This window comes from Neltuma alba, unplaced genomic scaffold (assembly GCF_004799145.2).
Source record: "Neltuma alba isolate B1F8T4 unplaced genomic scaffold, ASM479914v2 tig00003551_pilon, whole genome shotgun sequence".
Lineage (NCBI taxonomy): Eukaryota > Viridiplantae > Streptophyta > Magnoliopsida > Fabales > Fabaceae > Neltuma > Neltuma alba.
In genome coordinates, this window is record NW_021633328.1 from 8,271 (window position 1) to 33,014 (window position 24,744).

The following is a 24,744-nucleotide window of genomic DNA, read 5'->3' on the forward strand; positions in this document are numbered from 1 at the left end:
CATAACTAATAACTAATGTTTAGTAAGTGGTTAGAAATGCGATTATTATTATTTTTGGATGGAGTAAAATTAGCTGTAAGGGTGTGTTTATTCTTTGATTTTTCCACGCTCCATATTCAATTGGAGACTAGTCTCTATTATCAATGATGAATACTCAAAATCTCACCGAAAACAAATCTTATTTCATCTAATCTAATAGTTATTAGATAGGCTAATCAACTTATTAAAAAAAAAAAAAGATGAATTGGGTGATATAACTTTTTTATTCCCGAGCATGCACGCAAATCAAGCATGAACAAGGGAGAGAAAGATTGAGATAACGAGGAGCAGTGCAAAAAAATTAATCCTAATTTACATTATCTACATCTAGCCTCAAAAAAACATCTCAGAATTTTTACCATTTTGACAAGTTTTACTTCCAATACAAATAAACTATATTTTACCGCATTTATTAAATGAAGGGTCACATCTTTATTATATTTCAATTTTATAATAAGAGAGAGAGGCAATCAGGTTACAACAACAAATTTTCAAGGTTTTATTTGTAATTGTAATATATATGTTTTGTTCTTTTGGAGTCAAATATTTAATGAGACTTTTTGCATTATTAAATAATATAAACTAAATTAGAATATATTTAAATTTGTTATTTAATATAGAAATATATATGATAAAATCCAATGTGTTTAAATCTAAATCATACTTTTTTATTAATTACTTGATATTGGGAGAGATTATGATATTTCTATTACAATTAATTAATGAATATTATGAAATATTTAATATATATTATTTCTTAAAATGATCAAAGAGTGCCTCCTCCAATTATTTTACATCCTAGTCACTGAGTTTTAGGTTTTCAATCCGTCCTTTAATCTATTCTCTCTCTTCCCCTTTAGGCTTTAACCCGACCCAGGGCTTGTACTTTTGGTTTAATATTAAATTAAATTAACTTGATCCGATAATTTGGTTTTTTTTTTAAGAGTGGATATTTTCTCATAATATAGTGCCTCAAAGACAATAATAACAAAAATCTTTGTTCAGGAAAAAAAAAATTCATGGTTCTTTGTAAATTGTGAATTGCGAATGAGGCCGAACTTAAATGTTTCATTTGGAATTAATACAATCAATTATTGAATTATTTTTTGGTTTTCTTACGCGTCGTACTTGACACCGTGATATGATGCTGATCAAAATTGAAGAAAAGCACAAAGAAAAACAAAGGAGCAACGGATAAAATTAGGGGGAAATGGTAGAGTTTTTATTCATTATTTGTTTTTATATGATCATATATTAAGTTAGATTTGAGCATTCAAAAATATCTCCCCTACATTCTATACTGTTTAATTTATATGTAATAAGAATATTATATATCAAAAAACATACAATAGGAAATTGTATAATATGTTAAAAAAACTCTAATAAATACAAAATTAATCTGCAACGATTGTAACAATCAAGTAATCAACGTGCTAGGGTTAATCCAAATGAAATAGGAAACAACACTATATGGCAAATAGAAAATATTTTTTAATTACAGGGTAAGATTATGAGAAGGCAACATGCAAAACATCCCTAAACCATCGAGGCAGGGGTACATATTTTATTTATTACTATATTATATTTTGAATATTTGTACTCGTCCGGTTCTAAATATAATACCTTTTTTGAGTATTATATCTAGATTTTCCAGATATTTAGTTATTTTAATTTAAATAAAATATTTTAACCCTATGTTTAGTGTGAACAAAATAGAGGGAAAGGTAGAGGGAAGGAAAATTTTTTAATAAACTCGATTTAAAATTTTTTTTAAAATAGGATTAAAAGCTCTGAATTAAGACTCTTTTATCTTACAACTTTTTCTTTATTAGAATTTTAAAACCTTACTTTTCTAATTTTCTAAATTCAGCTTGTTAAAATTTCTTTTTTCTTCTTTTCTATTTTCCTCATACCAAATAGACCCTAGATGTGACTTGCTAGTTAGTTCTGCTTAACCCTCGCTTGGTTATTTATCTACTTGATATTATTCATGGTGTATTGAATTGTGCACAAAAGAGAACCTATGGTGAAGAGACATAATTATTTAAAAAATGAGATAATAAACATATTAAGTATTAAAATAAGTCATTGATAAGAGCAAAATAGAAAACCAGCCAAGAAATTTTGAAACATCATGCAAATATTTCTTATATATAGGGACGGTAAAAGTAATAATTATTTCTTATAAAAAAAAAGGAAATTATAGGATTGTTATATGCTTGTTATTGATTTTTTTTGGTCATTGAAAATCCTAATATTCAAATTCTAACGGTTCACTTAAAATTCATTTGAAATAGTTTATAAATAATTTTTTAATAATAATTTATGAAATACGAGATAAGTATATGAAATAGATTTTATCTTAATTTATCTAAAAACGTGCTCATAAGTGATTTTAATCGTGATTCCAAAGAGAGCTTTTATAGGTAAGCTAATAAAATCCTAATTATTATAAATCAATAATAACATTAATCAAATCAAATCACATTAATTGCATTCACACATCAAAATAAAACTTTCACAGGTCTCGTGTTTTCAGGTTTCATTTAGAACCCTAATATCCCAAGTCAACTATATGTTCCAAGTCAAGTAATTCTAAACAACTGCACGTATAAATGAGAATATTCTATTACCTTTGAATACATACAAATACACACATAAGAAATCACGTATAGCTTGAATTCAAATTAAAAAGTATTGAATTATTTTTTACTTGATTGTAACACAAATTTATTAAAATGGTGAAATATTGCAGTTTATGATGCAAATAAATGATGTGTCCAATCCACCTTACTGAAAAAATTAACAAGGAAAAACGGTGCGGTGTCTTCAATGGCTTCTCACATTCTAAACTTTGGGCCTTTCATCATCTTCTTGTTTTTTACTTGTTATTATTGGTTGTAGTATAAATTATACTACCTCCAATCCTTAATATAAGATATTATTTGATTTTTATTTTGATTCTAAATATAAGATCCCAATCCATTTTGTCTTTCATATTTACTTAATTTTTTTCAAGATAGTCCTTCTAATAATTTTAGTTTTAACCAACACACTTGATTAGTAAGAATATTTTAGGAAAGATAACATTTATTTATTACAAATAACTAACTTAACTTTTTTCTTTAATCTCCTCAAATCAGTCAACTAGCTCTTATAATTAGGACCGGAGGTAGTACTTAGAATCTTCTATTGCATGTTTTCATATATATTGGTAATGTTTGCCTTTTCCACTTAGTATGAATAAAATTGTCTTGGTAAAAAAAAATATTTAGAACAACAAATTTTGCAAATCTTAAAGATAGGGCAATATTCCTTGATTTTTCAGCAGACATCATTGAGGGCAAGTTGTTCTGGTAACAGTGCGATCTGCCAAACTTGAGCCTAGCTTGACATGTTTATGTATGTACGCATTTAAATTGTACAAAATGAAAAAAAAAATAAATCAAAGATATTTTGGAACTTTTGGATGTTCAACCGAGGAACAAATAAAAAATACGTTGATTGTTCATACCTCTTGAACATGTCAAAGATAAGTTGAAAATATTTGGAAATTCGGTTGGAAGGAGAATTTAAAAAGAAAGCTAATTTTTTCAGTACTAACCCATGTGAAGGATGGCTATAAAAATAATTAATCTAATCTTCAGTTCTTCAAATTTATTCTCATTCTTGTTTGGGTTTTTTAAAGAGTAAAATAGTACAGATTTATATTAAATTATAAAAATTAATATTTTAGATAAAAAATATGAGGGACCAAAAATTGTTGAAAATAAATTATTTTCAATCAAATATCTTATTTTTCTTTAAAAGAAGTTCTTACAATCCACCGTCCTTAAATGTAATTAAAAGTTCTAAAAGATACTCGAATGTCATTTTCTAACACCCTCCTGTGCCTAGCATGATCAATAACACAATGCCGCAAAATCCCACCAACCAAGTGGCAGCTGAATTTAATGTCAATAAATATAATAACAAGCCTTCGGACTATGTGTAAAATATAAATAATACTCGTATCACTCATTTTTCATGCTTTTAGTAATATACGAGGCATATGCTGGTAAAATACACACACACACGAGACATATATTTAGTTAACTCCCTCCAGATTACTATTTAAATTAATTAAGTTATTTATTTATAAAATATATATTGATTTTTTAAAATAATTTTTTTAATAATTTGTATTGAAACTGTTTTTTTGATAAAAACTGTCTCAATAAGAATAAATTTTTAAAAAATATTATGAATTTAAAAAAGCCCTACATTTGAGATCGGAAGAATATCAAATAATAAACTACTAGTATTACATTAATGTCAAGTTTATAAAATAGATACTGCTGAAGAATATATTTATGTCAATCAACTCATAGTATGAATCAACCAAGTTGTAAGAATAAGAATATATTTATCTGATTCTAAACATAATTTATTACAAAATGATTCTTATATTTAAGATTGAATGAGTAATTATAAATCAAAAAATAATTAAAAAAAGTCTTATATCACATCAACGCAGTTTTTTATGACCATTATCAAAATGTTTTTGTTTTCTGCCAAGATTCATCAAAAAGTTTAAATGGGATTGAAATTTCATCAATTTAACATGTGAAGGATAAAGATATTGAAATTATCTTGCTCACACTTATTTGAGTTTATAATATGTATAATAGTCCATTTATAGGGTGTTCGGTAACAATTAAAAGCATTTTTATATAAATCCAAACAAAACTCCTATTATATACTTCCTTCAAAATCTGCAAAATCATTTTTTTTAAAAAAAACTGCTCATAAGTATTTTTATAAAAATTAAGACAAAACTTTTCTAATATATTTACTTTATAATCTGTAAATTACTATGCTTATATACCATCCCAAACTAGATATGAAGATTTTGTTTGGATAATTTTAAGAATATTCGAAGTGACTTTGGTGGATGACAACATAATCTTATCTATACAGCTTCAAATTCCACTGTACATTTCTTAGTTGTAATCGATCTCCATCGGTAACTTGTTATGTTCTGTGAGAGGTTTATTCAATGATAGACTGTGCATTTGAATAATATTTATATCTTTTATACAATATATATTTTGTCCTTAATTATTTAAAATAATTTTAAAAATTAATATATTTTATTATTAAAAAAATTTATACTCGTATAATGTTGCCGTATAGGTATAGCGGTTCTAAAAAGACAGATAAAGAAGGGCTATGCCTAAAAACATGGATAAGGGAAGGAATGGTGATAGTGACAAGTAACGGTAACAAAATTCAGAGGCTGCTGGACCCCCACCTGGTCCTTTCACACGTGGCAAGTGGTAGGCCCCGCTTTTTCCTTTCTCTGATCTCCCTTGCGCTCCTTTGACCCCTTTTTTATATTATTCTTCCTGTCCTTAATATAAAACCCATTTAATTAATTTGATTAGATTAAGGAAATTAGGTAAGTTAGGTAATTTAGTTAATTATAAAAAAATATGACATGTTTTTCTTAAAATACCATAATCATCTTTCTTAATACCTCTTATTCCTTTTTTATTTGATTATGGTTAAAGAAGTATCCATAAGGGTAATTTAGAGAAAATTGATAAATATGAGAAATAGGTTTTATATTTAGGACCAAAACCGACTCAAGAATTGAGTCCTATATTAAGGACCGGAGGAGTAATTTTTAAAAATTAAAAAAATTTATTAAATTATTTATTTATAACAAATAAGTGTTAATTTTTATAAAATACGTAATATAATTATATGTATTGGAGCTCTTTTTAATGTAAATCTCCTTAATATGATGAGGATATTGTGGCGAACAATTATAAATTTTAAAGAGAAAATATATCAATGTTTTATATTTAAAATTAAAGCACATCCCTTGTCTATTTGTCATATTTAGCACCGTAGGGAGTTATTTTTTTAAAATAATCTCTATTGATTGCTCATATTTTATTAAGAGATTAATTTTACTGCAAATAATTAAATAATTATTTTAATAAAATAAATATACATTTTTTAAAATAACTAATTTAATTAATTTTGTTAATCTTTTAAAATTAATTACATTTAGCAAAAAATTTTAATTTTGGTACCCGTGTTTTTCTCTCTCTCTGTTAAATACTTTAATTTTGCTCCATCAGCACGGTTAGATCCAATAATTTTGCTTTGTTCCCACTATTAGCTTCTCTACCGGAATTAACGGTGTTAACAGTACAAAATTAAAGCATTTAATTAAGATAAAAACACACAGATATCAAATTAAAAATTGAGAGAAAGCACATCTACCTACAAAATAATTTTATCCACAAATAATATCATCTTCAAAAACATTTTAACCATTATTTCACTTTTTAAGAGAGCCATGTATGTCATATAATTATAAAAATCATAATCTATACTTTTTTTCTCTTTAATAAATAGTCTTAAAAACTGATTTGTTAACTTATAAGATAAGCCTATAGTTGGGTTCTCAAGTGACCTCAATGGAGAAAGTCCTACCAGTGAAATAGATGCTAAGTGGCTTGTGACTTGGGAATATACCTTATATCATCATATAATGCTCTCACAATTGGGGTGCAACAGATGTACCATAATCCACTGTCCTTTTCATATTATTTATATTATATTTTTCATGCGTTTGATTTTTTCCTCTTTAAAAAATATTTTATTTAAAGCTAATGGGTTTTTTAAATGATAGTTAAGATTTTAATAATATAAAAATCCTATATAATATGCAAGATTTGGTAACGGATTAGGTGATTATTGTATTTGGTAGCTGGGTAAGTCCACTAGAAGGGCCATGAAGGTTGCACCAATTTGGCCCGCCGTGGTTTCTGTCTATTTTAAAATATGAGACCAAAACCTACTCTTAATTTATAAACAATATAACTTGTTTTGGCTTTTGTGTAAATATATGAAACCTACTATATTTTTAAAAATCAATATTATTATATTTAAAAAAACATTTATAATAAATTGTACTGTATAAAAGTAGTGACTTATGTGTCAAATTTGTGGCAATATATATATATACTCCTCCGGTCCTAATTATAAGACCCAATTGACTTATTTGAGGAGATTAAGGAAGTAAGAGTTAAGTTGGTTATTTATAATAAATAAGTGTTGTTATTCCTAAAATATCCTTGCTAATTAAGTATATTGGCTAAAACTATCATTATTAGAAGGATTATCTTGAAAAAAATACATAAATATAAGAGACAAAATGGATTTGGGTCTTATAATTAGGACCAAATAAAAAGTCAAATAGGGTCTTATAATAAAGACAGGAGGAGTATTTAAGAACATAATGCAGCACACTTTTTTTTTTAATAATATTTTTGAATTTGAATTTGACATATTTCTTAATTTTTGACTGTGAGATGCATTTGAGAGAATCGAATGAGAAAAATTGCTGAAAAATCCTCCATTGTAAAACTTCTTTCCCAAAAATATTTAAAGACTCAAGTCCTTAAATGGATGCAACTCATTTTTTGCCAAATCAATTATCCTTTATATATGTGCAATCTATGTTAACTATACACAAAACATTTATACATAACTGAAGATATGTTGCGTACAGTTAAAAATAGTTTCCCACTTTATTTTTGTTAAATAGTCAGGCCAATCACCTTAAAACTTGCAAAATAATTACAATTATAAAATCATAAAAAAGTTCTTGCTCATGAAGCTGAGTCAAACATGTTATCAACATGATCACTAAAATATATAATATAGACCTAAACTTAAATATTTAAATCAATCCGTATATTTTTAATTGATTTTTTTTTTTGACCAGGCATATATATTTAATTGATTTGAAGCAAAGGCTATCTCGTAGAGCACATATTGCCTAAAAAGTACGAGCACTTCTCAGCACAGGACCATATGAGACTCAGAATAGCCACATGAAAGTGACAGGGATGAGATGAATCATCAGATCCCTCAGAACACTTCTTCGCGGGACCACAGGAAAATACAGCAGCTACAATGGCATTACACAAAATTAGACCACCCTTCCCGCTAAGGCACCTTTAGCAGAAAGCTCAAAGCTGCCTTCTTTTTACTACTTCTGATATTTTTGACCTGTATATAAATCAATGAATTTCAATAATACATATGAAATTCTATCAATTCAGTTTAGTAAAAAGAGTTAATTCCTCATAACTTGACAAATCAAAATTCGAATCCCTACTAGAAGAGATACTCATTTTTAACGCTTGACAGTGTTTCGAATAGAGATAGAAAAATATCAAAGAGAATACCTCATAATGTTATTGAACACGGCCTTTTCATTAATCAATTATTTAATTATTTGGTTATTAATAGAGAATAATGATGTTATTTGATCTTCTGCATCCAACTGCAATTAAGACTTATTATTGTTGTTGTATGTATCCTTTAAATCCCATATAACAGAGATTATTTCATTCCAGCACAACCTTATAAAGCTTCATATAAATTTTTTTTTTGGGGGTCCATTTTCTTAATGGGTAGACATATGCAGAAACTTTGTTAGGCTTTAGGAAAAGCACAAAAGAAGGAGGGCAGCTAAATAAAGTTATGGCGCTTGATTCAGAAAATGGTAGTCACTAGTAGTAACTTTTCTTATCCACTCCCACACAATTCTTTTAATAGATAGTGACCTGAACAGTGGATAAAAATAATGCACCACATTCTTCAGGCTTCCAATCATGCACAATGAGAATCAACTTAAAAAGTCTATTATGGAAAAACCAATAAGCATTCTTTGCTTGATTGATTTGTTCATCAATTTCCTCCACAAATAGGATTCCCCTCACCCTTCATTTGTGGCCTTTTTTGTGCACCTGTGATAAGGGAAAATCCCAAATCAGTCCAATTTCTGGTAGCAAAAAATTTAGAATTAGTTTTCTGAAAGGAAATATCTACTACCATTTTTTCTTTTTTTGTAATATAAGATGTGAACTCTTTGATTTTTGTAACTCTGGTATCATACGGTTGATTTGATTCTTTTAATATAATTTCCCATGTATCATAGTTCTATAAAAGAATGGGAAAATTGCAAAAAAAAGACTTTAGAAGTAGAAAAATTACAAAATAGGAACCCATTACAATATTAATATGGATTTGATAATAACTGATAAGGAAATGATAACAATTTTTATGAACGAATTCCTGTATGTGATTTTTCAATTTTTAAGGTCTTTTTTTGTGATTTTTTCTAAAAAAATTCTATAAGAAACGAATAAAGAATGAATCAATAAATCGCTTCATATATAATTGACTTCTTTTAGGAAAGTTCCTTCACATGTCTCATTGAAGAATTCTGCCACAACCTACTACGGAAATAAGTTATGCTGCCTTGTCAAATAATACTAAAAAGGTACACAAGAAAGCTAGCCAATAGCTGTTTAGCTACTTTGGTCTTTATTTAAAGAGAAAATTAATAATTTGGTTTCCTATATTTTACTCTCTAATTTAGTCTTTTTTTTTTTTTGACCAGAAAGACTCTCTAATTTAGTCTTAGAGTTTAAAGATTTTCAGTTCACTCGCAATAAATTCATTTTTTTGACATTAATCCCTTTAATTTAGAATGTTTGTGATTGAATCCCTTTTTCGGCCAACGGGCTCTGACGTCATTAATCAACAATGCGAAGGTATAAAAACCGTATCATCGCATGGATTTTGAATGCCTAATGCAACTTTTGGTACATCCCCTCTACGTCCTCTCACTATGTCAGAATCATTGAACCCCTCTTTAACTTTTACAGGTTGGTTCATTTGAAACGTCCCGCTAAGGTCTTATACATTATACAAAAGAATTTTGGGCTGTTTAGAAATTATAAAGCTCTCAGTAGTACTGATACATGGACATTCAATTATTGTTTTCAGTTTTTTATCAAGTATTTCCTGCAATATATCATGTGATAAGCATGAAGTCTCATCTCAATGATCATACTATATCTTTCTTTTTTTAAAAAAAAAATACAGACTTCATGTTAAAGGCATTTGTAATTTTTATAATGTAGATCACCAAGAGCATTATAATGGTAAGGAAGTTGAGTGATAACTGGGTGCTCCCATACAAAAGTCCAGCAACAGCACACATTATATGCAAATTATTTATTATTTTATTTTTATTCACTAAAACTCATCCAAAAACTTCTTACCAAGAGTTATCCCATAACAGTTGTGGTTGCAGTCAACTCTTGATTTGTCCTCTTGGATAACAACAAGGCTCACAATTATTCACACAATGACAAGAGGCAAAGTGGAAGAGGGGAATCATCTGCCTGCTTCCTGGCCATGGCCCTTGATTACAGGCATAACATAAAATTTACAGATAATAAACTGTCCCATTAATTTGTGCTGAGAAAAAAACATGCTTACTTAAATCTCTAAGGTCCCCGGGACAATTTTAGACAAGCAAATGAATCATACATTATACAACAATTCAGTTATTGTTGATATCATCAGGTTTAGAAACCCGTGCTGGTCATAAAGAGATTCTTGTATGATGAATGATATAAATCAAGTATCTGCACAAAGTCTATAAGTGAGTTCAAACACATCCGAGAGAAGAGAGAAATAGGTCAATCTAGGAGTTGCAGACAAATTGAAACAAATAGAATGCAGACAGATAGACCCAAGGATAGCCAAAAATTCATCAGTCCATCACCAGGGCACCAGCTGTTTCTCATTATATGACATTGGTCAAGTGCAGCAGATTACGTTGGGAAAGAACTGAGAGAAAATAAGCCCCTTTGGTTTGAAAAGATGGGTGTGTACTACAGAGGATTTTGCGTTAAGAGTGGATGTTGACAGAAAATTTTTTGTAAAGATTTGATTCTACCAATTGTAGGAGCGCTGAAAGCAGCCTGCTGCTGCAGGTGTCGTTTCTATATCTTTGCCAGAGGCCACTGGTGTTCCCACAATGCTTTCTCTAATATTGAGTTCCTCTCTACTTCTAGGGTGCTAGAGGTAAATCAAGCCTACTTGACAAAATTGCTAACACTGGCGCATCTTTTATCCCCCTTGGAGTTGACACACATGCCTCTATATGCATGTAGATAGAGAGTTGCGTTTCGTGCACAAATGAGAACTAGAAACCCATTGGTTTCAAAATGCTTCTCACATTTACATCTTATATGCTTCTTCTGTAAGGTAAGACAAATATTTTCACATTTTTTACTGTGGGGATAGCTGCAATAAATAGAACATACCACACAAATGTTGAAGGAAAGAACATTATCTCGTTTCAAGCAGCAAGGGGATCAAACAAAAGGATAGGTGCGTGGCAAGGTGTGGTTCTATGACTTCTACTTTTCCCGTTTCTTACCAGAAATCTTGACAGTTGCAGATTCCACTCTTAAAATGATGAAATCTACTTGTGTCTCTAACTATTATTTCCCTCTCTGTTATAAGGGTTATAAATTTTATTGCAGTGTGGCAGTCAACACAAATTCGGAGATTCTTTGTAACTACTATAGGCTTCCTTGGGTTAATATTAAGAATTCCAAATGCAATGGCTATTTTTTCGCTGTGAGAAAGGAGATTCTGCTCCTTTTCCTCTTCTTCAACATCATGAAGGGAAGAACTATAATCTGCGCGGTATCCCAATTTTTTCATCTGCACCAGAAGTTCCTCTAACTTTCTATTAATGGATACTGATTGTGGATGGGATTGATCTCCACCAATAAATCCATGGATTACTCCAGAGACCTCAACCCAACTGCATCCTGGACTTTTCTTGTAACCTTGATCCCTTTGTATGATTCTAATGTGTGCTGCATCATCCCATCTCCCTACAGATGAATATATGTTTGACATAAGGACAAAATTTCCAGTACATTCAGGTCCCAGCAACTGGATCTTCTTTGATATTTCTTCACCCATTTCAATATTTTTGTGGATCCTACATGCTGCAAGCAATGCACCCCATACACGAACATCAGGTTCAAATGGCATCCTTTGAATGAAAGTGTATGCCTCATCCAAATATCCTGCTCGAGCCAGAAGGTCAACCATGCATATATAATGCGCCAACCTTGGCTTGATGTTGAAGTCTTGGATCATAGCGTTAAACCAATATTTTCCTTCCATGACACGTCCTGAATGACTGCACGCAGATAATACAGCAAGGAGGGTCACATCATCTGGCTTTAATCCTGACGCCTTTAATTCATGGAATAGTGAAAGTGCTTCTGTGCCTAGCCCATGAATGCCATAACCAATTATCATTGTATTCCATGATACAATATCCCGCCTTGGCATCCTGTCAAATACTTCCCTACTAGTATAAATATTTCCACACTTCGAGTACATGTCAATAATGGCATTACAAATGGAGATATCTACTGTGAATCCGCAGACAATTGAGTAGCCATGGCAGCAGGTCCCATGTTGTAGCGCAGCTAAATGTGAACAAGCTGGAAGTAGGCATACCATAGTTGCCACATCGGGGGCAATGCCAGATAACTGCATCTGGCGAAAAATAAGTAAAGCCTTCTCTGCAGAACCATTTTGCACACACCCAGATATAATAGCACTGTAAGAAACCTTATCCTTTGAGGTCATTTCATTAAAAAACCTAATTGCATCATCCAAAATCCCACATTTTCCATACATAGAAAGCAGTGAGTTCCCAACAGTTGTATCTATATCAAACCCTGATTTGATTGTATAACAATGCAAATGTCCTCCCTTAACCAAATCAGTGAGATTTGCGCAAGCTCGTACTATGCTTGCAAGCGTAACAGGTGTAGGGTTCATCCTAGGTTTTAATACCATCTCATCATAAAGTGCCATTGCCTCCTTCATGGAATCACATATAACATATCCTCCAATCATAGCACTCCAGCATATCTCATTCTTTTCACTTGTCATGTCGAAGATTTTCCTTGCATAGGATATGTTATGACACTTAGAATACATATCCAGAAGTCCAGTTGCAACAACCACATTACCACTGAAGATCTTCCTAACAGAGTAACCATGGATAGCCTTCCCTTGGCGTAATGCATTAACTTGTCCAACTGTCGGTAGAGCTGCAACAATAGTCGAAGAGTTTGGACTTATTCCCCTTTGCTGCATTTGGACAACTATTTGTATCATTTCATCATAAAGTCCATGAAGTGAGAACCCCGCAACTAGAGCATTCCATGCAACAATATCCCTGTGGGACATGCTATTAAACAATCTTTGCGCTTCAAACAAATCCCCACACTTGGCATATAGGTCAACCAAAGCGGTTGATATATAAATGTCCGATTCAAGACCATGTTTCTCTGCATGCTCATGTATTTCTCTCCCAATCTCTAGTGCTTGTAGGCTTGAACAGGCTTTGATAACGAAAGGGAACGTGAATTTGGATGGTCTAACTCCCCGTTTCAGCATCTCATAGTACAAATCAATAGCCTTTTCAAATGGTCCATTCCAGGCGTAAGCTCTGATTATCATGTTCCATAAAATGACACTTGGCTTTGGAATTTTGTCAAACACTTGACGAGCAAGTTCAATCTCATTACATCTAACATACAGATGGGTTAATTTTCCCAGGATCGTGAAATCCTTGATAAAGCCATTGTGTTTAAGGATGCGTTCATGTATTTTCTTCCCTTCGGACAAAGACTTGGATTGAATACAGGCTTCAAGTTGCGCCACATAATTAGAAGAACAAAGCTCCTCTGAGACAAAGTTCGATCCTTGGATGGCTGTTAGGCCACTCCATTGGTCAGGCAACGAATTGGATCTCTTGGGCTGAATAGAAAAACTACTTAATCCTCGACTAGCAGCGACTGGAAGCAAAGCCTGGTACCGTTTGGAACATGTTCGCCAAGGCATTGTTACCCAAGTTGAGACTTTTATGGATTTCCAGTTCTTATTACTATTTATTGCTTCAAAGAGTTAAACTTAGAATTATCAATTACGAAAGACCAGAGCGAAACAAATCCAGAGAGAGCTGCACAGAAAGCAAAGGAGAAATACTCAGACCAACTCGCACAGTCGTGTGCAAACGCACTACACTTGAAAGAAGACTTCCTATAAGCACAAAGTGGGAAGGAAGCAAAGGTTGCTTGTAGTTGCAGGGCTTGACATAGATGGCTTGCCATTGCTTGTGGTAATCAGAAACGTTCAAGTGGTCGCCGGCGACGCCACTGGGAATTTCGCCGAGGGCATGAACCCGAGCTGGTCTCTTTCCAGGCTCGCGCCATTTTCAGAAGAAATGTTTTGGGCTTTTGACCCAAATAAAACCCACAGGAACATTTGCATAAAAAAAAAAAAACTCTTTTTGCCAACCATAAAAAAATAAAACTACTTGTGAGTGGAAATTTTGTATATAAAAAAATTAAATTCAAAGAATAACATAATAATCCCATTTAGAAACCGATAATATTTTAGTTTGGATTAGGGGAGGCTATTGAATAGCATATGGTTATCTACAAAATATTTCTAAATCTATTAAAATAAAATTAAAGAAGAGTCTAACTTAATTGCAAACTAATAACCCATGCATATATAGAGTGTCCATAAACTAAAAATAATTATGACTAATTAAAAATCGTGACAAGCATCGATTTAATCTTACTCAACCTATTTTCATTTTCATATGGCAGCTAAGATTGATAAATTTAAATTGAGTCCAGCACTTCCCTCCATAAAGTAGTCAATCATAGTAAGGAATTTAAATTTGAAATTATTTTTATATATTATTTTATTCAATTAAAATTTTTACCCTTAATCATGAACTGATAAAGTCTTTGGAATTATTTTATTTTATCGAGGGCATAATGGGCACAGTGATAAGTTTTCAGAATCAATTTATTTTTTCAGAGGAATCCTATGGATTATAAAAATCTTCATACATGTCACAAAATGGTGTAAAAGAGCAAATAAGGACATAAGGCATACCAATCAAAGTACTTGTTTAGATTCTCTCACCTTCATTCTTTTAGCACAAATCAAAATAAATCCAAATGCAAAATCGCCAGACTAAAATAGAAGTGCTATGTGGTATGATGAGTCTGATCACCCTTAAATGCCTTGCCACAACAATTAAAATTAAGTTGATAAACTCTCCAAACCAGGTACTATCTCTGAGAGTTACTAAATCAATTTGAGTAAATTAAAAAAAATAGTTAAGTCAGATTTGTAATAAATATAAGTTAATTTTTTTAAAAAATATCCTTTTTAATTATGACCAGACGGCAATCCCTTGATATGTATAATTAACAAGGATATTTTAGATAATAGATTACCAATTTGAAAGATAAAATTAATTGAGGTCAAATTCAATCTCCAAACAACTATTCTAATAAGAACTGATGAAGTTAGTATTAAGTTAGAACAATACAAGATCTGCAAATACTCCTAAAGGAATGGCCATTGAAAAGTGTATAAACGAGGCACTCTTCTTTTGAAACACAAGTGTGATGAGAAATAGTACAATGGAGGGGAAAATGAGATCTTGAAAGACAAGGTTAAAGGAAGAAGGAACTATATGGTTCAGAAAAAGAGGAGGTTGTAAGAATAATCCAAATAGGAAAGCGAAACAAGAGTAGTGATAAAAGTGAAGCGATGCAGCATATTTAGGGATTATTGCTGAGTAATGATTGCGTAGAAAGTTCATCTCATAAAAGCAAAAGTCACCACTCATCTCATCACAAAATTTAAAAAGAAAAAGAAGAGTGTGAGAGAGAAACCAAAAGAAAAGTTACTCCAATTCAATGTGTATTTCCAAGGTTTCACTTCACCTTCACGGTTTTCCCTTTGCATTTCTTCAACATATAATTTTCTTTTCTTCATTGAAGTTTTATATGCATCTCCATCATACTAATCCAGAAAATAATCTTTTCTAACTGTTGTTGGGTTTAGTTTATTTTTAAGTAATTTTGCGCTATATAAGATGAATAAGTTGTCTTATAAAGTGCAAAAATATTCTTTTTAGGACGTTTTCAAACCAAAATTGTGTTTTATATAAATTCTTATTTGAGAATATTACATCTTATTTTAAATATAAGGTGTAGTTTGTAGTCAACTGTACTCCCCCGTCCTAAGTATAAGAATCTTATATTTAGGACAGGAGGAGTATTACTATTTTAAATATAAGGTGTAGTTTGTAGTCAACTGTACTCCCCCGTCCTAAGTATAAATCTTATATTTAGGACAGGAGGAGTATTACAAACTAGAGGCAGTATATATTTTTTAATCAATAGATATTAGTTCTAATATGAAAAGTTATAGTCGCCGGAACATGAAGTTTTGAGTTTGAGTTCGTATAAACTCGGGAAGAAAAAAAAAAGTCTTTGAGAGTTAATTTTAGTCAATTCACCCTAGAACAAATGACATAGTATCATATATGAGTTGATTTTATTTTATTACTTTCTTGAGTATATAAACGTTAATGTAATATTACGCAATGCTAACAAAATGTAATAGTAAATTGTAAAATTTTAGCCGTTTAATTAAAAAAAATGATAAACCATAAGGCTGACATTAAATGAAAAAGAATTAGCCTTCTAAAAATATTGATGTTATGTTGGTCAAAAAAATATTGATAGGAAAAGTAACAGGGGTCAAGGAGAAGTTGGACTAATTGGGAACTTTCTTTCTTTCGCTGTTTGGGTTGGTTATTTAGCTTTGGAGTGAATTAGGACTTTGATACTTACTCATGTGCTGTCATTTCCCAATTTGGTAACTTGATTCCAACATCTATGATCCCACACCGAATCTTGAAAGCTCATTTTTGGATTAGTGTTTTGTCCATTCTGATTATCCCAATCTTGTTTTTGCTTTAATAAAATTTTGGAGCAGCAGCAACAAATGATATTAGTAAAACTAATGCCAGCTCAAAAGAAGCCTGGGTTTTGTGACATTGTTTGAAAATTAGTAGTTAAAAAGAATTCAGTCTAATAAAAATGACTAATATTTTATAACCTGACGAATTAAGGTTTACATTCTCATTAGATGAGATGCTATGATTGTTTTTAATAGAAAGATATTTGCGAGCTAGAAAAAAAAATGGGGACCTACACTAATATTACTAGTACAAAGAAAGAAAAAAAAGAGGAAAAAATAGCAAAAAAAGACTGCTGAAATAGAAAAATTGTACATAGGGACCTGTTCACAAAAATTGCTATCAAAACCCATACTAATGTTGTAATGGGTTTTAATTTGTAATTTTTCTATTTCAATAGTTGTTTTTTGCCATTTTTCCAAAAAAATCTATCCTTAATTAGGACTCATTTTGTAGGATTGGAGAAAGAGCCTATCTCCCTCTAATCTTAACTGCAGTAGAATGTCAACATTAACGAACCAAGCGTTCATTTTCTTCCCTTGGGCGCATACAAGTTCATGTCATTTGTACTTAAAATGTTTTCCATTTCTAATTACTATAAACCATTGTCATATAATTAGCACAGGTTGATTTAAAAAAAAACAATAATGAAATTATAGTCTCAACATCAAAGTGATAAAAAAACAAAAAGCGCAGAAAATTAAATGAATAATTAACAGGACAATTTCTCAGGAATTTCATCTCAATGACCTCCTGCACGGCCTCCCATTTTCTTTTTTCTTTCTTTTTGGGAAAATGTCATCATTAAAGAAATAAAAGGTCTATTACTTAAAATAAATATAAAATGGAAAGCATTGGATTAAAAGGAAAATGCTAGATTTGCATTCATAATTAAAATGGAGATGCATATATATATATATATATATATAGAAGTATTATTGACAAAAAAAAAAGTGCATAAAAGGCTTGTATCAAACGTTATGCCAGAATATGTAAGTCTGTAAAAGAAAAAGAAAGAAGATAAAAAACTCAAAGATAAGGAGCTTTGGTTCCTTTTATTTTCGTCTCTTGTAAGTATAAATAATGGTGGTTTGGGATGACTGAAGAGTCTTGCATCTACAACAGCAAGAAGAGAAAATTAAAAGGAGGCAGACAAAGACAACATGGCCAGGGTCGGATTACCACCGGGTTTTCGGTTCCATCCGACCGACGAAGAGCTTGTCAATTATTATCTCAAGAGGAAGATCAATGGCCAAGAAATTGAACTTGACATCATTCCTGAGATTGATCTCTACAAATGTGAGCCTTGGGAACTTGCAGGTTTGTTCTTCCCTCCCAAATGCCATTTACTATTCTCTCATCTTCATCATATTTCTCTGGTACCTGTGTCTATCTATACTAAATCTTAGGAGTGTACTTCCTTGCATTAACTTAACACACTGAAATTTGATTTCTTAAAATAGACTTTAGTTTTCTTTCCTACGTTGGCCTGCACTTGCACATTTTTCAGTCTTACCACGCAAGAGAAGTGCAAGTCATTATCAGAATTGAAAGCAGTGTGTGTGTGTGTATGGTGGATTCAGTGTATGCCATACATGTTGTATTGTGATGTGAAGCATAATGAAGTGAATTTGATGCATAATTTGATAATGTGTACCAAAACATAAGGAAAGATGTTGAGTTGGCTGATTTTGGTGTGACATTTTGTTGGGCATTGTGATTGATGATGAGGCAGACAAGTCATTTCTGCCAAGTAGAGATCCAGAGTGGTACTTCTTTGGACCCAGAGACAGGAAATACCCTAATGGTTTCAGAACTAACAGAGCCACTAGAGCTGGGTACTGGAAGTCCACTGGCAAAGACAGAAGGGTCACTTCCCAAAACAGACCCATTGGCATGAAGAAAACTCTTGTTTACTACAGAGGCAGAGCCCCTCAAGGCATCAGAACTGACTGGGTCATGCATGAGTATCGCCTCGATGATAAAGAATCCGAGGACACCTCCGGAATTCAGGTAAATTACCCATCTTCTCCATATCTTTGTTACCAATCAAGTTCTCTAACAAAAACATAATTAAACTTTTATGAGAAAAGCTAATCCTAGTGCTTTTATAGTAAATGTCCTAAAATGTGTAAGCCAGTTATATGTGTTCATCAATATGATGTTTCATATGGTGAATTAGGATTTAGGATTCAGTTATCTCAGTCTCATGACTTGCATGGAGATTTTTGGTGGATGGGAAAATATGAGCATGAAGGTTTTTAGTGGTGGGAGATTCCAAAAGTTCTACAAAGAGTACATTGCATAAGTCACATCTCAAAAAAGCAAATGCTTTTGTCTTCAAAACTAGTTCTTGTTGGCGTCCCCACAGGCCCCACACCTACCCTTTAACAACTTTCAGAACTTTCTTTTGCCTGTGTATCCACTTGTCGTCACCCACATATTTGACCTGAAAAAAAGGAAAAACACAAAACGCAAAAGCATGAAGTTCCATTCTTAAGACAGTCACAAAAGCATTTTCCCCTCATTATATTCACCTTCCTCTTTCACATCAAAGACAAGAAAGAAATCTATAGTTTCAGTTCCTTAGTATATATCTCCTTCACTAAACCAGGGTCACCCCAGAACAAACAGTCACAGAGAGTAAAACTTGAAGTTGCAGAAAGCAATGTGCATAACTAAATGTGTAATGCCTGATGAGAACTGTAGGGAAACGTAGGATCTGCATGACATGCATGAAAAAGCCTGTCTTTTTATATAAGTCTTATTATTTCTTTCCTCTTCCTCTCTCACCTAACTTTGTATTGGAATTTGAAGTTTTAAATAAACTGAACTAGTCTTCAATAATGATGTAAATATGTCAAGAGTATTGTTACGTGAGATCTGCCTCTTAACACGTTTACGTGTATCTTCATGGATAATTTGGTACCATCCGAAAAGTCTCTCCTTTATTATTGTTTATTAGAGAAGTATAAATAAACAAATGGCTGATATATTCGTTGCTTGCTTTCCTCGAATACCTCTAACTGACAGTACCTTGTCCTTTATTGTTATTTAATGAGACAAGTAATTACTACGCATGGTATAATGATAATGCTTTTGATTAGTTTATAAGATACGTTATTTAAACCTTAAATTAGTGTAAATGAGGCAAAGCTGCCTTCTTAAACTCCATATAATTTTGTCTTTATTAATTGATATCCATTCGTCTTCATGCTCTAGGATTTTAGATTCTAGCAAGGACCATTTGAAGGCTTGCGCAGCCCATAAATATCGCTGCGTCTCCATCACTTTCATTCTGTGTCGGCCACTTTTTACTTTATTCCCGAACACCAAGACAAACCAATAGACACTGCCAGAAAGGAGAGATGAAAGAGAAAAAGAAAATTCAAAGGATATTAATCAAATTATGCAAAACCTCATGATTAAGCTAGGGAGATTCAACAGCATATCAAATATAATTCTCCTTTAACCCTTTTATTAATTTTGAGAGTGTCTTAAAGCTTCTGCCCACAATCACAAGTCCAACTGCTGCAACGTACTAAAGACACATTGACCAAGACTTGTAACTCTTTGAACGTTAGTTTCCAGCAAACATGACATATTTTCCTTTATGGGGTAACATTTTTGTATATCTGTTTCGGCCTCAATTTTTGACTACTCTGTTTGGACTTTTTCAGCATAAGCAAACAAAAAGCAGCTTCAGGAAAAGATTTGAGATTGGATACACCCACAAATATTTTTCACTCTTACTCTTTCTAAGCCGTGAAGTTTGTCTAATAATACGTACAAGAGAATAACCAATGGGATAACTTATCATTTAGATCCATAAAATATGCTTGTGCCATCAGATTAGCCCCTGAAAGGAAAATGACTATTTGGTGCTTGATTTGAACGGTTAACATTATATTTATGCTTCTCAACTATATATATATGTCTTAGTTTTTAATATGATGAAGTCAGCAACCAAATTGATAAAACAATCAGGTGATCTTAGCACTTAACAACCATCTGTTTTGAAACTTTGCAGGATACTTATGCATTGTGCCGTGTGTTCAAGAAAAATGGAATCTGCTCTGAAATTGAAGAGCAAGGGCAAAGTAGTTTAACACTAATTGAGAGCTCACAAACCATAAACATTAATAATGAAAGTGAAACCATGTCTCCAGATCCAGCTGGGGCATCTTCATGCTTGGAGGAGGAAGACAAAGATGATTCATGGATGCAGTTCATTACAGATGATGCATGGTATCCTTCTAATGCAGCCATGGCAGGCTGTGAAGAAGTTTCTCACTTTACATTCACAAACTGATATGCCAATGACCATTGGCAGGCCAGATAGGTGGTGGGGAATAACACTTGAGAGCTGAATTCATAAAACAAAAGACATATATACATCTGTTTGCAAGATTCCTTCTGCTTCTTCTTTTTGTATATTAGTATATGCTTCATTGATCAAGATGGTTTGATTTTTTTTTTTCCTAATATTATTATAACAGTCAAGTATACCTTGGGGTTTTGGGTGACAATCTTCATTAAGGGTGGCTAAACAAAGGTTGATGGTTTGGTGTAAGATCTGGAAAATTTTTATGGATTGGTCAGGGGTGTTATTACTTATGGAATAAAGAAAAATACCAGAATATTTGTTAACCTTCTTATTGTAGTATTCTTGGTTATTTTTAAGGGTAATTTTAGTGCAAGGCAATTGAAAAAGTTTGAACATGACTTTCAAGTTCAAATTTATTTTATTTTGGCCTTCATCACCAGAACCAAATATATAGTTTCAATTAAGTATTTTTCCTTTAGATGAGATAATTAGACTACTGAATGACTGAAGAAACAAGTCAAACCTTGGAAGCTTAAAAATGTGTTTGAACTAAGAAAGAAGGAAGACAAATATGTGAGTGTGCTCACAAATTTTCCCCTCCCATTTTTATCCTTTTTTCCTGTATTCTAAATACATTCCAATAAAAATATAAATAGAATAACAAAAAATATAAGTTAGATTTTCTTTTCCTTCACCTTTTATTCCATTCTTGTTCATCTAAACAAAGTCTAAAAATAAATTTAGTCCACAAAAGAAACTTTTCAGTGAAACTTACCGTTAACACATCAACATGCTTAATTTACAACTGACTCATCAACCTATCTCATAATGCTGGGACTAAATAGGAATATTTGTGTTTTGTTGGTACTAGGACGTAATAAACAACAACAACGAGACTCAATGGAGATTCAAAAATTGCACATGCAGAGAGCCACCTCAACAATCACTTAGCTTTGCAAAGTGAAAGTTCCAGATTGAAGTAGCAAAGAGAAAATGTGGTGTAAACTCTGTTCTCTCCATATGGGAAGCACTTTGGAATTCTAATCACACCTTCCATTGCTCAAATTGCTCAGAGCTTAACATGAAAGAGCTTGCATTTCCGTGTCCCCCACCTCCAAATTCCTTATAAAAGACCAAGAAACGATATAAATTTAGATTCCTTGTTTACAAATTGCACATACAATGAAATGAGCACATAATGATTTATATAGAAGCAACCTGAGAGATGGGAGTTGTATCTTCATTGCCCAAACTCCTTAGACTTATTTTCAGCATATTATGATTTCCAATCTCTGGGACTTTATATACAACAGCTCCAATGGCCCTACAAAGGAAATGGATGCATCACAAATCTGACATCTCAACGAGATTATAAATTTGATGGAATAAGTTTTTGTCCATCAATTGCTGAGGGGAGAGTAAGAACCCTTGAAAACCTAGCAAAACAGCCTCATACTTTGCTAAACTAAGTTTATCTGTTTCTTTATAAATTCTAGGCCTCTATTTCTGGGAATCTGGAAGTTTATTTGCAAAGTGGATTCTAAACCAAGTCAAACTCCAATAAGAAAATCAGTAGTTTAATATCATGTTACCGCTGCAATCATAACATTTGAGGCACTGACTAACATACTTATATTTGAAATTTTTACTGCAAGGTTATTGTGCGCCGTTTCATCGTTTTTCTCATAACCCTTCACAGAAAAAACAGGGGAAAAAAAACAACAAATACTTATACTTTACCCCCTTCTGCACAAAAGCTTGATGTATGTTATAAGTTTCAGGCCTTTTACTGTCGTGAACTTTTTTCCCCTTTTATGGAACAAGTAATTTATAAATGACCTTCATGGCAAAATAACCAGATTGACTGAGGCATGTCATAGCCAACATGCTACGACAAAAAGGATTTTCTGAGCAGAAATACAGATAATAGATGCAAAACAAAAATAATTATTGTTGGATGTTGGTTGGAGGTGAGTACCCTAAATGTTAACATTGGAATTTATATTTAATGACATGATACAAACCTCAACTTTAGATTTTGGCTCTTAGAGGCTAACTGATGTCCCAATTCACTTCTCAGCTCTGAAAGAGCAGCATCTGCATTTACAGCCTGCAAATAACACAAGCAACTATACTCTCAATCGAACCATATTTCGTAGCGCATTAAAGAACAAAGGAATATGTAAAAGTATATAACATTGTGCTCAGTAAATTAGATCAGAATCAAAGTTTGAAGCTTACAATGAGCATTGTATGTACTAATGCATCACATCCATGTCAAGTATGATGACTTAAAATGAAACAAATTGCCAATGGGTGGCTACAATCTGTTAGAAATATAACTACAAATAACCCTACTTCTCTGGACTTTTAAATAGAACTCATTAAAATTTTCCCTTAGGGTAAAGAAAAGAAAGAGAGATTCGAAGAGAAAAAATCAACAATACCAAGCACGAGCCATAAGCACCACCACCAAGTGCGATTCTGTATGACTGGCTGAGACAATCATCCATCAACTTTTGCTTGCATGATAAGCTCGCCATGCCTTGACTGATTACCGAGTCAACATTCAATGACAATAACTGTTCAAATCCAGAAAATTATCATTTATTTCAAGTATTCCCAAATTCATGGGATCAGAGTGAAAAAGTAAAAACAAATAAACTATGTCAGTACATCAGATATTGGTGCCGGTGCCAACAAGTCAAAGAGAAGGAAAATACTGGTGCCACTAATTTGTCAGTACATCAGATATTGGTGCCAGCAAGTCGAAGAGAAGGAAAATACTAGTGCCACTAATTTGTCAATAAGAGAGTAATCATATTTAAGAAATTATTACACCTAAGCAATACATCTCTCATAAATATAAAAAAAAAAATAGAAATGGCAGGACAACGGGCTTTATCTCCTTGAAGCTGCAAAAGGTCTACTGCGGAAAGTTAAACGGGTCATTTATCTTATAAAAATCATGGTTTCATTCAAACTAAGACAGTTCTTTAGTGCAACAACAACTTCTAAACATTAATAAAAAGCCAAGGTCAACAGGATTGTGTGCAAAAATATTTGATTTTAACTCTTCTGGAAAGCCAGAAGAGACTCAAGTTCTATACCATGTAGCTGTTATCACAACATTCTAACACACTTTGAAATTTCATAGTGAAAGGCTATAATAACAAGTAAGAAGAAATGTAGAAAATCACCTGGTCAAACAAGGAAGGGTTTAAACGGGCGTCAAACTCTATGTTCAGTCTTTCAAACCACTGTTGAAAGCCTTGCTGTTTTGGAGTTTCCATCTCCAAAGGTCTGCATCTTCAATGTAATCATAAAGTTGCCGGACACCCTCAAATTGCTTTAGCACCGATTGATGTTTAGCATCAGCAACTGAACTAAGAAGCTTCTTTTTAAAGTAATCAAATGCAATGGTTGCCCCACTCCTCTCCCTATCAATCACTTTAATCACATTCTTATCAGCCGAGCTCTCACTACCTAACTTCTCAAGCGCAGTCTTGTGATGGTCCAAAATAATTACTCTACATATGAAAACCATAATAAATTGATGAAATATAAATATTATCCTCGATAAAGCATTAAATGAAAGGATGACAAGAACAAA

The 24,744-nt window shown here is 32.1% G+C and overlaps 2 protein-coding genes, 1 long non-coding RNA gene and 1 pseudogene across 3 annotated transcripts; 1 reads left to right on the forward strand and 3 right to left on the reverse strand.

Moving 5' to 3' along the window:
• Positions 1-10,807: 10,807 nt before the first annotated feature.
• On the reverse strand, positions 10,808-14,148 carry LOC114741861 (pentatricopeptide repeat-containing protein At3g16610-like). Its single transcript, XM_028930118.1, has one exon. It carries the CDS (start codon positions 13,849-13,851, stop codon positions 11,344-11,346), a length of 2,508 nt encoding a protein of 835 aa, XP_028785951.1. The 5' UTR covers positions 13,852-14,148; the 3' UTR covers positions 10,808-11,343.
• Positions 14,149-17,934: 3,786 nt separating this feature from the next.
• Positions 17,935-21,552, forward strand: LOC114741864 (NAC domain-containing protein 86-like). The gene is made up of 3 exons (XM_028930119.1): positions 17,935-18,124; positions 18,540-18,817; positions 20,835-21,552. The coding sequence occupies exons 1-3, from the start codon at positions 17,968-17,970 to the stop codon at positions 21,114-21,116; spliced, it is 717 nt and encodes a 238-aa protein (XP_028785952.1). The 5' UTR covers positions 17,935-17,967; the 3' UTR covers positions 21,117-21,552.
• A 247-nt stretch (positions 21,553-21,799) lies between these two features.
• LOC114741863 (uncharacterized) lies at positions 21,800-22,444 on the reverse strand. The gene is made up of 2 exons (XR_003739808.1): positions 22,350-22,444; positions 21,800-22,253 (listed from the first exon to the last, which is right to left on the reverse strand). It is a non-coding gene; the product is annotated as an uncharacterized LOC114741863 (long non-coding RNA).
• A 270-nt stretch (positions 22,445-22,714) lies between these two features.
• Positions 22,715-24,661, reverse strand: LOC114741860 (uncharacterized; annotated as a pseudogene).
• Between the last annotated feature and the right edge of the window lie 83 nt (positions 24,662-24,744).

Excerpts from the sequence above, each read along its gene's own strand:
- LOC114741864 (XM_028930119.1), top strand. The coding sequence starts at position 17,968 with ATGGCCAGGGTCGGATTACCACCGGGTTTTCGGTTCCATCCGACCGAC. Across the intron at positions 18,125-18,539 it reads TGAGCCTTGGGAACTTGCAG|ACAAGTCATTTCTGCCAAGT; the intron begins GTTTGTTCTTCC and ends ATGATGAGGCAG. Across the intron at positions 18,818-20,834 it reads AGGACACCTCCGGAATTCAG|GATACTTATGCATTGTGCCG; the intron begins GTAAATTACCCA and ends GAAACTTTGCAG.
- LOC114741861 (XM_028930118.1), bottom strand. The coding sequence starts at position 13,851 with ATGCCTTGGCGAACATGTTCCAAACGGTACCAGGCTTTGCTTCCAGTC.